General features: G+C 53.2%; 1 protein-coding gene across 4 annotated transcripts in view; it reads right to left on the bottom strand.

Annotated features, from left to right (window-relative positions):
- HDAC5 (histone deacetylase 5) overlaps positions 1 to 7275 on the bottom strand; it is a 36782-nt gene extending 29507 nt beyond the window's left edge. For all 4 annotated transcript variants that reach the window (XM_047845442.1, XM_047845440.1, XM_047845441.1 and 1 more), the window contains exons 1-2: positions 7126 to 7275; positions 1575 to 1785 (exon numbers count right to left, since the gene is read on the bottom strand). Coding sequence is in view for 3 of the 4 variants with exons in the window: in XM_047845440.1 (XP_047701396.1) it covers positions 1575 to 1596 (22 nt within the window). In the remaining variant the exon portion in view is untranslated. The remainder of the gene's footprint in view (positions 1 to 1574; positions 1786 to 7125) is intronic.
- Between the last annotated feature and the right edge of the window lie 6667 nt (positions 7276 to 13942).

The raw sequence follows: 13942 nt of genomic DNA, 5'->3' as shown, positions 1-13942 counted from the left end.
CAAGGTCCAGGGCGCCTGGGTGGCTCAGCTGGTTAAGCATCCGACTTCGGCTCAGGTCATGATCTCACAGTTTGTGAGTTCGAGTCCCGCATCAGGGTCTGTGCAGACAGCTCAGAGCCTGGAGCCTGCTTCTGATTCTGTCTCCCTCTCTCTCTGCCCCTCCCCCACTTGTACTATGTCTCTCTCTCTCAAAAATAAACATTAAAAAAACCATCTTTTTAGGGGTGCCTGGGCGGCTCAGTAGGTTGAGCACCCAACCTTGGCTCAGGTCATGATCTCACGATTCATGGGTTCAAGCCCCTCATCGGGCTCTGTGCTGACAGCTCAGAGCCTAGAGCCTCCTTTGGACTCTGTGTCTCCCTCTCTCTCTCTGCCTCTTCCCCGCTTGTGTGCGCTCACTCTCTCTCTCTCTCTCTCTCAGAAACAAATAAACAAAATAAACATAATAAAAAAAAAATTTTTTAAGAAAGCATCAGGTCCAGCAAATCAATGATCAGCAATGAGATGGGAGAAGCCTTGGATCCTGATGCTGCTTCCATCCTGCAAATGGGTTTTCATCTCTAGGCCTTAGTTCTCTTGCCTCTACAAGATGGGGAAATATCCCTCTACCCCTACGGAAAAAGATGTGGGGGACAGGCTGGGCTGGGGTGGGGGTGGGGGGCGGCAAAATGGAACATGATGGACTCTGACCCTCTAAGACTGTGCCGAAGGAGACAGCCAGGGAAAGAAGGTAGTTATTACTCTGACCACACTGACCCATGACCCTCCTGTGAAACTCCTGAGGGTCCAGCTCGGGCCACTTGGACACTTCCTCATGGGCATACACCCAGACCCACCCATCCATAAATCTGCCTGGAGACTCACCCATAGACTATTTCTGGCAGTACTAGGCAGCCTCCTAGGAGCAAAGGGGACTAGGAAATTGCAGGGCCAAAGACCCCAAATTAGGAACCCACCATGTCCAGGGCCCAAGAAGAGAGGGGGTACCCAGACTCAAAGGAGAAAGCCAAGACTCCTCTACCAACGCATCACTACGCCCCTCCATCCCGGTACCACACATCCCAACAAAGGCTAAGGCCAAAGGCCCTGCGAACCTCCACTAAGAAAAAAACATGGAACACAGAGAAACTCTCCACCAGGAGGAGAAACACCACCACAAAAAAGGAAGCTGCATTCGGCTGCTGTAGGAAATCTTCTAGTATCATCCTCAGATGGCCCAGAGACATTCAGGGATACATGTCCCCTTCTCAGGCCTGCCTGTCTTGGCAAACAGGGCAGGGCAGAAGGGGGACTGGAGGCTCCCTAGTTGAGAAGGTAAGCACGGGGACAGAGTTGGACCCATGTCCTCCCAGGGCCAGGCTGTACTGTCAGCTCATCAATTTCCAGCTCTACCCCATGCTCAATAACTTCAGGTTTGCCTCGGTCTTTTTCTCCAAAGGCTTCTCCATTCCTGACCCCCCTTGTTCCTTTACAGCTCAGACCCCAAAGGTCAGCTGGCCTTGGCTGGAAACTCACACAAGCTCATTTAGCCAAAACCACCCCAGGGTGCCCTTCTCTGGCCTCCCAGCTCTTACCCGACTCGGTGGGAGAGTTCATGCCGGCTCTGGGCCCACAGGAAGCTGGCGTTGGGGGCTGGGACGGGAGGGGGTGGAGCTGCGGTGATGTCAAGAGAGACAGACGAAAACAGACAGACGGACGGGACAGGAGCCCGGGGCCGCTGTGCCTCTAATGCCCATCAGAGGCCATCCTTCGGGGCGAGGCAGTCAGGCACTCAGAACGGCATCCCTAGGGAGAGACGGAGCAGGGTTAGAGGCCCCCAACTCAGGAATGAGAGTTGAAGGAGACCTCAGGGCTTGTGAGTTTACACCTGGGGAAGAGAAGGAGGGACATCTGCCCCAGGGGCCCAGAGGAAATCAGCAAAAACAGCCAGACCCTCGCTTCTTCTCTAACTGGTGAGGCTGCCAGCACTCGAGGAAAGGGAAATGGCTACAGAAGCCACACCCAAACTCCTTTTCAGGTGACAGTGCCCACTACCAGGTGGGGAGACCTTACAGACTCGTTCGCTCGGGGGGCCTGATGTGGGACTGGGTGTACACGAAAGGAAAAAAGTGCGGGGAGGCTTTGAACCGTCTACGGCGGTGGGGCGAGGCAGGCTGATCTGGAGTCTCTGGCAAAAGTTATGGGAGAAACTGGTACCCCAGCCCCAGAAGCCGGAGCTGGGATCGGAACGCAGTCACTTTCTCCCTCCTCTCTGATCCTCGTGTCACCCGACTCTGGAATCGTGAAGGGTTTCTGTCTTGGTCTCCCCCATTCAACAACAGGTCCAGGAAAGAGGGTAGCCGCCTCTTCTACCCATAACCCGTGCTGTTTCCAGGGATTTGGAAAAGCAGACACACGCACCCCACATCTAGCACTCCCCGGACTAGGGTCCAGGGCCCAAACCCAGGGCTTTGCGTGTGTTGTACAGGTTGTGCCCTGTGCAAGGAGGTCTGAAGACCAACCTGTTCTCTGCCTGCCAAGCAATGAGTCAGCCAGGCTGAGACCACCCAGAATAAGGGACACCTTCTTTCCAGTTTGTGCCAAGGCACCAAAGACCCCAATAACAGGTATGCCCAGACCAACACAATAATGGAGGATAGCCCAGTATTACAGGACCGTGAGTTTTCCAACCTGGCCTCACTCCTTCAGCAACTCGCCACCCCCCTTCCAGCCCCACAGGTACTCTTCAAGCCTCAGACGCTACACAGGCACCCACCTGGGCCCATCCCTAAACAGCCCATGATCCACCCCAGACATGATCTCATTCATCTGATCCAAATGAAGGCAGGTCTTCCAATACCCAGTGAAAACTAGGTAGCTGAGTGATCCAGTGAGGCTGAAAGGAGGTATATGTTTAAGCCCTCACCTGGTTCCCCCAGCCAGGGACAGGCAACCAGCTCTCCCCCCTGGACAGCCCCACCTCCTGGCAGGATTAATTCTCAGTAAGCCCTGCACTGTCATCAAGGATTCCAGGAGAGGGGTCCATTTGGAGCCAGTAGCCAGGGAGTCAGGCATGGCCCGGACACAGGAAACACACACACACACACACACACACACACACACACACACACACACACAGAAGACCTCAAGTCTTCCTAAGCCTGCTGTCCCCTGCTTTCATCCACAAGGTTTGCACTCTATAGCTGGAGAAAGGTGCACTCAGATGGGGAGTTAGGATGAGGCAGAGTAAAGGGGTTGAATTGTTCCCAGCAGGCACAGATGTGGGGCAAGGACAAAAGAGGCTGCACAGGGCTCAGGCCAAGCTCAGGAATGTAGCAGGTGGGGCTGTTGGTGCCCTGGCCGGGCCCGCGTGGGCAGGCAGCTCAGCCCGTGCCCACCCCAGGGCTGGCGCCCAGTCCTGTTCACACCCTTTCCCGTGGGCTGGGGAACACACGTTCAGAAATTCCCACGATTCCCAGCAGCCCGAGTGGCCCAGCCCATCTCGGCACCTCCATAGCAGGGCACACTCAGAAGGGGCAGGACCTCAACGGTACAAAACCTAAGTTAAGATCAACTTTGAGTCCCCCCCCCCCCCCCCCGTCCCCGCCCCCATCCCTCTGTCAAGCCTCCTCCTGAGTGAACAGGGGCCTCCCTGGGAAACAAAGCAGAGTTCACTGCCTGATCCGGACAGGCAAAGATTCTTGTCTGGGGTGGGGCATGAAAGGGAAAAAGGACAGGGGAATGGTTAAAACCTGGCTCTTTGGTCCTTCCTCTGCTGCAAAAACTCCACTGCTGGCTACAGTCATACGAGGGTCTCGGTGGGCAGTGAGGGACCGAGAGAGGTGTCACTTCTGGGTAACAGAACACTTTGATGCCTGACCAGTGAGCAGCCTGGCTTCCGTGACATCATCAGCAGGCAGACCCCCAGAGCCCAGTCTCCAACCCATCAACTCTCTCTTGTAGTGAGACCTCTGTCCCACTCCAGGATCCAAACCCACCTCCCACCTCCAGCCAGGATGGCAGGGCGTGGAATGAGGGAAACCGGCCCCGCCTCACCCCACAAGCTCATGGCTAAACCAGGGGAGGTAGGGCAAAGACTCCCCCACCCCATTCATGAGTAATGAAAACTCTGGCAGAGGGTGGGAGGAGAAGGGCAGACAAATAAGGGAGGCATGGAACAATGTAATGACCCCAAGGCCACAAGTTCACAGGGCTGCCCTGCAGGGATCTGTCCCTCAAACAACTCCCTCAGAATTCCTGGGGAGTCAGGTGTCCCTTCAACAGCCTCTCTGGAACCTGGACTCCAGCACCAACAGGCAGCCTTCTCCCAGGTCCTGAGCACTGCAGCCTGGGGTCCCCTCCCCAGGTCACAGACAGTTGGGTGGAGCTGTCTGAACCAAACCCTGTGAACCTGAGATTACCCAGAATCTGAGATCAGTTGCAAAGACCTCATCAGAAAGCTGCAAGCCCAGACATCCCATCCCACGGGCACAAAAGACCTATGATCTTGACCCCTGCTGACTGTGGCCCTGGCAGATCACTTTCCCCAGCCTCCAAGAGCTCCCTCCACCTTGTGCCTCCCCCAAGCTGGGCCACCAGAAACCCAGGATTATCAGAGCCAGGAGGGGTGGCTGACTTGGATCTCTAGGCCCCAAACTAAAGGAAGGGGGAGAGAACAGGAAAGGAAAAAAGGCACCAGGCTGACAAATTCATTTTTGCAATCGGCCCATTTCTGTTTGTCTGCTCAGACGCAGCTCCAGGCATCTGCACAAGCCAGATGGAGGAGGCTGCTATTTCTAGAAAAAAAAAGGGGGGGGGGGGAATGAGAGGGGAGGGAGGGAGGAGGTGGAGGCAGAGGGCAGAAGACCGGGTCTGTTTGCCCTAAAACCTCAGGCAGACCGATACCCCCCTCCCCAGCACTACCAGACAGGGTCCTCATTCAAGAAAGGGCTGAGGCGGGGGCTGGGGTGAGGTGGGGTAGGGGAGAAGAAAGGCAGAGAAAGTTTAATTAGCCAAAGTCGACTACAATAGGCCCCCTCATGGGCTGCATCAGGTTTTCATTCATGAGCAAGCGACAGTGCTCCAAAAATGCCAAGAACCGCCCCCCCTCGCAGTCTCTCCCCCACCCCCCCCCAACAGGAGTGCGTCCTCTAGCAGGCTGGCTGAGCCTGATGCCGTGTTCCAGACATCCCTCCTCAAAGGGATGTGAGTAGGAAGAATTAATTATTAAAGAGCAGCTGGTATTTCGGCACCGACTGCACTCCCCCCAGCTCCTATAGCTGATCCCCCTCCCCCTTAGGCAGAAACACAAACCACACCACCCCCCATCCCCAGGCCCCATTTCTAAACACATAGCTAAGATGCCACCCCTAGGGAAAGGAAAGCAAACCTTTGTCTCTGCTGCTACTTGGAGTGGGTGGGGCATGTGATACCGCTGCCCCCCACCTCCATTACTAGGTCCAGCTACTGGGGAGGATATACTGGGGAGGAAGGGAAGGCTGGCACAGAGTTAACATGTCCTCCAGCCTTGCCCCCCAAGTAACTTACACCTGGTCTCTGTCTCTCTGGCCCCTGACATGCATATACAGGACAGAGTGGGGATACTGGGGGCCCACCCCTCTAACTCAGAAAGACCTCCGCCTGCCTTATCAAGACAGAGTCCACATTTAAGTCCAAGGGGAGACAGAGCAAAGAGAGGATTCAAAAGGGGCAGGGGGCAAACCAAGATGTCCCAAGCTTTGTGTTTTAGGAAGGAGAGAAGACTGGAAGGAAGAAGCAGGCAGCCCCCAACATGGCTCACCCACCAGCCCCAGCCCAGCCCAGCCCAGCCCAGCCCAGCCCAGCCCAGCATCTCAACAGCCAGCACAGACTCCGGGGCCCTCGCACCTGAACTCGGACTGAGGATCCTTTCTGTCTAAGTCCTCGGAACCTGAAGAGGCCCGGGGCAAGACCCAGTCTCCAGCTCCAGTCCTGCAGGGCAGTCTGGCCAGGAGTCCCTCTGGCCAAGCCTCCTGGATCCCCCATCCCCTGCCTCCTTTTGTTCCTCAGATCTGGCATCATCCTCCCTTCTCAGGTGAACCCAACCATCACCATCATCACCCCAAATTGCCAAAACTAATTCCAGGCCCCACAAGCACAGTGATCGCTGTCAGGGTGGTGGGTCTCTTGAGCACCCCCCCCCCAAAAGTAACTGCAGCCACTACTACCCCTTCCTCTTTGGGGACACACCTCATCTCAGAAGGCCAACAGTGGCGGTATCAGATGGTCACCTCTTCCCCCAAATGAGGCACCCCCACCTTCCCCTCTTCTCCCCCCAACAACCAGACTCCCAAATCAATTCCTTATCACCCAGCCAGTTCTCATCTTCCCCAGGGCCCCAGAGAAGGGTGGGGTAGGGAGGCAGCCTCCCTCAAGTTAAAAGGCAAGAGCAGACCCTGCCTCTATGAGATACAGATCCAGGATTAAAAACGGGGGGCATCCACCCCAGACAGGAAGGAGGGTAGCTTTCATCTCTCTCTGGCCCCAGGGTGTCAGACGGTGGAGAGGGTGGGAACAAACGCAATAACGCCTCACGGGGGAGGGGGTGAGAATAATGGGAGAGAGAAGTAAGGTGGGCCCACAGGCCCCCTCCTCACGCACGGAAGTCAAGGACACAAAATCAAGGATGCGTTCTTAGGTCTGGGTGGAAGCGCTGCGGGGTGGGCAGCGCCCCTCACCTCAGAGTACCAAGAAAGGAGTGTCCAGCGTAGAGGGGTCTGCATAGAATCCGGGTGCAGGGCTCAAATCGCTCTGCAACGCAACATGCGCCGCCTGGGAAGGGGCAAATCAGGAAGCCCCGGCTGGTCTCCGGGCCATTAGGGGGTGCGGGTCGCGGGGAGGCGGGCCCCTCCCTCACCTGCAGGGAACGCGCCCCTGCACGGGAGTGGCGGGGAGGGGCGCGTGCAATAACCCCGAGGCCCGGCTCCCGGGCTGGCGATGCTCCCGGGGGGCGCCGCCGGGCACCGGGAGCCGGGAGGAAGGAAGGGGGGCGCGGAGCTCGGCGCGCGCGCGGGGAGCCCGCGGGCAGCGACGGCAGGAGGAGGGGGCGCCGCCTCGCGTCGCGGGCACCCGGGGGAGATGGGATCCGGGGTGGTTCGGCGGGCTCACCCCCTGCGGCTCGAGCTCCGGCTTCGCGGGCGGCGGCGGCAGCAGCGGCGGCGGCAGCAGCGGCAGCGCCTCCTCGACGGCTCCTCCATCTTTGCGGCGGCTCCTCCGGCTCCGCTCGCCGCCGCCACCAACAACAACATTCGGAGACGTCACTCCTGTCACGTGACCCGACCCAGAGCTAAAAATAGACCCAGACCCCCCCCCCCCCCCAACACCCTAGCTTCAGCCACCACCAACTCCTCCCCTCCCTCTCGGCCCTCCCCGCCGGGCGGGGCCAGCAGCGCCACCGGGATAGGTTCTTAAAGGGCCGACACCCAGCAAAGGGTTGGCCTAGGGAGGGGGTGGAAGGCAAGGGATCCGAGCCCTGCGAGAAGGGGTGGAAGGAGCGCTGCAGGGGACCCGGTCTGACTCCTGGGCCCCGGCCTTTGGGACGCTCGACTTTCCTCCCTGCGCTCCCTCGACTTCCTTTTCAAACCGTGGATGGTGCAATCGTTGCCTGCCTAAGCTTCTCCCTGACCCGTCCTCCCGCGGTGGGGGAGGGCAACTGGAGATGGGTTCCTAGGAACTGGGAGAGCCGCCGAGACCCCACCTAGGGGGATAGGCTGGAGGCGGAGGGCTGGCACAGGTCCCGAATCCGCCAGATCCCACCGCCCACACTGCATCCTTGCCAGGGAAAGGAGAAACTGAGAAAGGGCAGAGTATGGCTGTAACAGTTCAAGGCCTTCAAAAGGAAGACTTCCGGTTCCCGACTTTGATGCCCTGCTCCTCTACAACTCCCCTTAGGACACTCTATGAGTATGTGTAATTAAACCTAGACAGTTTGTCAATGACCGGTAATTTCACTAACAAAAGTTTTTTCTGAGGAAATGGGAATTGCGTTCAAAAATAAGTACAGAGGTAAGAAGGTTCTTTATAATAATGTGAAAAGTTGGAAACAACCTAACTAGTCATCAGTAGGGAACTGGCGTACACCCACTAAGCAGCATACCATCCAGACATTAAAAATTATGCACGTCTATATTGACCTGAAAGATGCACACGATACACTGTTCTCTTGAAAATGATTGATCCGGGGATGCCTGGGTGGCTCAGTGGGTTGGGCGTCTGACTTCCGCTCGGGTCATGATCTCCTGGTTTGTGAGTTCCAGCCCTCCCCCCCCCCCCCCCCGTGGGGCTCTGTGCTGACCGCTCGGGCCTGGAGCCTGCTTCGGATTCTGTGTCTTCTCCTCTCTCTGCCCCTCCCCTGCTCATGCTCTGTCTCTCTGTCTCTCAATAATAAATAAACGTTAAAAATTTTTTTAAAAGAAAAAAAAAAAGAAAATCATTGATCCAGCATTACAGAACTGTTTCATTATTGTACACGACAAGCTAGATCCATATGTCTGAATACGTATCCATATAAAAAAGCCTAAAATAATATATACCTAAATATTTACCTTTGCTTTCTTCATCTTTTTCTGTATAGCTGAAGTTTTTCTGTATATCTGATTTACTTAATCAGAAAAAGTAAATGACCGAAATAAATGTTTCTGTAATGAATGATAAAGGTTCTTCCTACAAAGTGTCTGGGGAATCAGTCCACTCTGACCCATCTCTAACCCCACCCCTTGGTCTAAAACAAATCATACCTCACCTGAAATACTAGCTGCCTCCATGACAGGTCCATTCCCTGCCTCCATCCCAGTGTTCTTCCAAAGCCAGGGTGACCCCTTCAGAACACACATCTAATAGAGGGAGGGCTTAAAACCTTTCCAGTTTTGTCACTGAAATCTGTATCTGGCCCAGAAAAGTGGTTTCCAAACTTTGGGGTACCTACAAATTACCTTTTTCAGTGGGGATGGGACCACAAATATTATAAGTACCCCAGGGGATTTTGCTGCAGCCAGCCCTTTCTTCATACTTAGAGAAAAAAGCAAACAGCCTAGAAGCTTCTACATGATCTGGTCCCTACCCAGCTCACCTTTCTTCCTTTAGCTGGCTTTCTCTTATGTTCTTGAACTGTGTGCCCCTTGCTCCTCAGGGCCTTTGCATACGCTATTTTTTTTTTTTTTTTTTTAATTTCTGGAATGCTCCACTCCCTTCTTCTCTTTGCCTGGCTAACTCTTACTCATCCATAGAACTCAGTAAAATATCACTTCCTGAAAGTGGCCTTCTTTGGTTCTTAAGCTAAATTAATTCCCCTTGTTCTATATGCTTTAACTGACCCTGATAGCAACTTGCAAATATGCACCTATTTATGGCATTGTTGGTTCAGTGTCCCTGTCTTCCCCTAAACTGTAAGCTTCTTGAGTGCAGAAACCCTACATTTCCTCTCAGCACAGTGCCTGGAACAACAATAAAAAGACTTAATGAATATTTGTTGAGTGAAATGAATGAGTATTAAAAGATTAAGCTGGGGTGGCTGGGTGCTCAGTCAGCTAAGCCATCAGATTCTTGATCTCTGCTCAGGTCGTGATCTCACGGTTCATGAGACTGAGCCCCACATGGAGCTCTGCACTGACAGCTTGGAGCCTGCTTGGGATTCTCTCTCTCCCTCTCAAAGTAAATAAACATAAAAAAAATTGGGGCACCGGGGTAGCTCAGTCCATTAAGTGTTGGACTTCAGCTCAGGGCATGATCTTGCACCCCGTGAGTTCGAGCCCCACATCAGGCTCTGTGCTCACACCTCGGAGCACGAAGCCTGCTTCGGATTCTGTGTCTCCCCCTCTCTCTCCCCTCCCCCACTCAATCTCTCAATCAATAAATGTTACAAAAATTAAAAAAAAAAAAACATTAAGCCAAAGGAAGCACATTCTGACTAGACAATGGACTCTAGGCAGAAAGACCACCCCCCCCCCCCCCCCCGCCCAGGTCATCCCCTGTCGCTCCAAGACAGGGATCCTCTTGCCCCCACCCCATAAAGATGGTGCCACCCAATTGCTGTTACTCTTGATCAACCTTATGTTGTCTCTAGGGCGGTTGGGTTGGGTTGGATTGGGTTGGGATTTTGCTTTCCCAGTGCATGTTTTGCCTACCCAAAAAGAGTATAAGCCACTTGAGAAAAGAGATAAGATCCTATTTCTTTGTGCTTTCCCAGTACCTAGCACTTCACCCTGCACATAGCAGGTACTCAGTCAAGGCCTCGGGATACTGAAGACTCTAGAATTTCTTCTCTCAAGATCTCAGAACACGGGGAAAGCATCTCCCCACGTGGGATGATAGATGTCAATAACTGTCACAGAGCACCTTGGCTAGGCCCTTCCCATTCCAGAGACGAGGGGACTGAGGTGCAGCAAAGCTGAGCTGACTCGCCCAACGTCACAGGGTTCACACAGGCAAGAACTGGGATTCAAACTCAGGTCCATCTGTCTCCCAAATACAAGGGACAGGGCCCGAAGGGGCTGGGCTCCCAGCACTCTAGGTGTCTCCTCCAGATGCCCCTGAGATTATCACCTCGGTTCCCCAGGGGCCAAATGCCCCAGGGGTTATAAGAATTCATCATGAGGGGCCCTGAGGAGCCCTCAGATTTCCCCTTCTCAGGTAAGCGGGGGTTAAATAATCCTGCACTCACTCTCCATTATGTTTTTGACTACCTGTGGTAGGTGCTGGGGATACAGAAATGAACCTGCCTTTAAGGAACTTAGAGTTCCTCGCAGAAAATAAAACTGTCTTTTGTTATGAGTCCCTAGCGTAGGCCCTTGCTAAGACCATTCACCATGGAAACAGGGATCAGGGGTCTGTCTCAAATGCTGCCTCAGTTTCCCAATGTAGAAGGAGCCTGCAGATAGAACCTAGTAGATGATTAGGGAACTTCTGTCCCTGGGATCCAATAGTGAATTTGGCCCCTTGGTAGGAAGGAAATCAACCTTGGAGGAGAGCTGGACATTTAACCTATTAGCCTGACAGGTTGGCAGCGCTACTGGACTTTAAGCAGAAGCATCAGGGGAGAAGAATGAGGATGGCGAACAACGTTGCTAAGGACTATGGGAGTTGCAGCTCCCATTTGGAATCATGAGAAATGCCCTGGCCAGTACCTGGACCAGGAGACAGAACAAGCTTCCTCCCCGATCAGCGGGCACTCCTGAACTGATAGCACCCGTTGCTGCCACACCCCTCTGGCTCACCCGGGCCTAGGCCCTCCAAAGTTAGCATAACCTAGGGGCACCTGGTCAGTAAAGCAGATGACTTTTGATCTCAGGGTTGTGAGTTCAAGCCCCATGTTGCGTGTTGGGATTACTTAAAAATAAATTAAAAAATAATAATAATACAAATTTAAAAAGATAAGGTTAGCATTCCTGAGGAACAGACAGGGCACCCTTACTTCCAAACTCTCACCCAGAATTTCTTATGCAGTAGAAATCCTCAGATCCACAGACAGGATTCCAGAGGCTCTGGTCAGTTCCAGTCTATGGTGGAGGAGCACTTAAGTGGTCTTGCTGGCCTCCAAAGAGTGCCTGGGGTGGAAATAGTCCAATTGTGCCTAAATATAGCCTCCGGCAGAAAATAATATAGAACAAGGGAAAAGTGAGCTGATAAGCCCAAGCAATAGATATTTACTAGATATTTATCAAAGGAAATGTACGTTCTTTAAGTCTTTTGTCAATTACCAAGGGTGATTTGTACATAAGGCACCTTGTTTCTATTCCATCCAGCAAGAACTTATTGAGCATATTGAAAGGTTATGAGGCTAACACAGTGCAAGGTACTGTGGGGACTGCACAAAAAAAAATAAGAAAACAGGACAGGAAGTGAGACAATCTGGGTCCTACGATCAGCTCTATCCTGGTGTGTTGTTGGATGAGTCATTTTCCCTCTGGACCTTCGTGTCCTTATCTGGGAAACAGGACTTGGACTTCTGTTCTCTAAGGTCTCTTTCAGTTCTGACATTCTGTGAATTCCAAATTAGATGTGATGGCAGATGTGACCACATCCAGCATAAAGCTGGACTTCAAAGTTTGGGCTGGACCTTCATTCCCTGAGATGCTTTAAGTCCTGCCCTTGGGCTGTTTACAATGTGTTCCAGGGGCAGAAGAGTTTATTTCAGGGCAAACAATTCATGTGCCCTGAGGCACAAAGCAAAGGCGTCACTGAGGACCGAGTTGTGCAGAATATAATGAAAACTGCCCCCAGGATGCCTGAGTTTGGCTCAGGTCTCTCTGTGTGACCCTGAATAAGTCCCTTCCTCTCTCTGGGCCTCTGCTTGTGTATCTGTAGGATTAGAGGGTTGGGCTGGATTCCCTTCCTTCCAGCTAGAGACTTTTCTGGATGGTCCAACAAGGTGAAGTTGAGAAGGAAGGATGGAAAAGGAGTTCCTTCTTCCTGCCCTTCCTTCCTCTCCCCTAGGGCCCTCTTCTCTGGGCTTAGGGCTGAAGGGAACTGCTTTCAGGCCAGCATCCAGGAAGAGTCATCTTGACTGAGATGTTTTGGAGGAAGAGTGACAGGTGCCTGGCAAGCTGCCATTCCTCTGCCAGTTTCCTCATCGGTAAAATGGTATGATTGGATGGCTAACTTCCGAGGATTTTTCCAGCTCTGCGAGCCAACAATTCTACAGTTGTAGCTCACAAAAACAAAACAAAAACCAAGAAGGCCTGGCTGGAGGTGAGAGCCTCAGTCATTCACTTGAGTGTTACCTGGCCCTCAACACTGTCTGTCCCTTCCTACGCCACCCAGCTCCTGCCTTCCTGGACCAGAGATCAGGAGCAGGTCCCTGTCTCCATACTCAGTAACGACCAAGCCAGCATCATGGCTCATAGATTAAGGTATGAATTTGTTTTTGTTTTTTTTTTAAGCTTATTTATTTATTGTGAGAGAGACAGAGACAGCGTGAGTGGGTGAAGGGCAGAGAGAGAGGGAGAGAGGGAGAATCCCAAGCAGACTCCGCATGGTCAGCACGCAGAGGCTGACGTGGGACTCAAACTCACAAAACCACAAGATCATGACCTGAGCCGAAATCAAGAGTCAGACACTTAGCTGACTGAGCCACTCAGGCCCCATGAATTTGCTTAAAATAGACTGTTCTGGGGGCGCGTGGGTGGCTCGGTCAATCGTCCAACTTTAGCTCAGATCATGATCTCATGGCTCATGAGTTCAAGCCTGGCATTGGGCTCTCTCCTGTCAGCACAGAGTCCACTTCAGATCCTCTGTCCTCCCTTTCTGCCGCTAACCCCTCTCAAAAATGAATAAACATTAAAAAAAAATAGACTGCTCTGGGCGCAGCTACCACAATTTGTCATGGTGCATTCACACACACACACACACACACACACACACACACACACACACAAAGAGAACGAGCAGAGGGGCGCCTGGGTGGCTCAGTGGGTTAAGCGTTTGACTCTTGATCTCTGCTCAGGTCATGACCTCATGGTTTGTGAGATCAAGTTCTGTGTCGGGCTCTGTGCTCACAGCACAGAGCCTGCTTGGGATTCTCTCTCTGCCTCTCTCTCTCTCTCTCTCTCTCAAAATAAATAAACTTAAAAAGAGTGGGGGGGGGGTGGAGAGAGCAGCTTCTCTGCCAGTCCTCTGGTTACATCTACCAAGAGCCTCCCACAGCAGCCAGGTAGGTACCTGCTAAGGGACAGCAGGTGACCAGAAGGCCTAGCACAGAAGACAATGCTTCTTAGCCCAGATCCCCCCAGGAGCCTGGAGCGATTCACACAGAACCTTCTTACCCCTCTAACAGCAAGAAGAGCAGGAGGTCCAGGGGGATGGCTGAAAAGGAAGCCTATCCTCTCCCCCACATCCCTGCTGGGACCTGGAAATGAGGCCCGGGATTTCCTGGACTATACAGGGCTCCTCTCTGCCTGCTCAAGAGTCGAGGCCACATGAACACAAGACT

The sequence above is a fragment of the Prionailurus viverrinus genome, unplaced genomic scaffold (genome assembly GCF_022837055.1).
Source record: "Prionailurus viverrinus isolate Anna unplaced genomic scaffold, UM_Priviv_1.0 scaffold_35, whole genome shotgun sequence".
NCBI lineage: Eukaryota > Metazoa > Chordata > Mammalia > Carnivora > Felidae > Prionailurus > Prionailurus viverrinus.
This window is presented reverse-complemented; position numbering and strand designations above follow the sequence as displayed.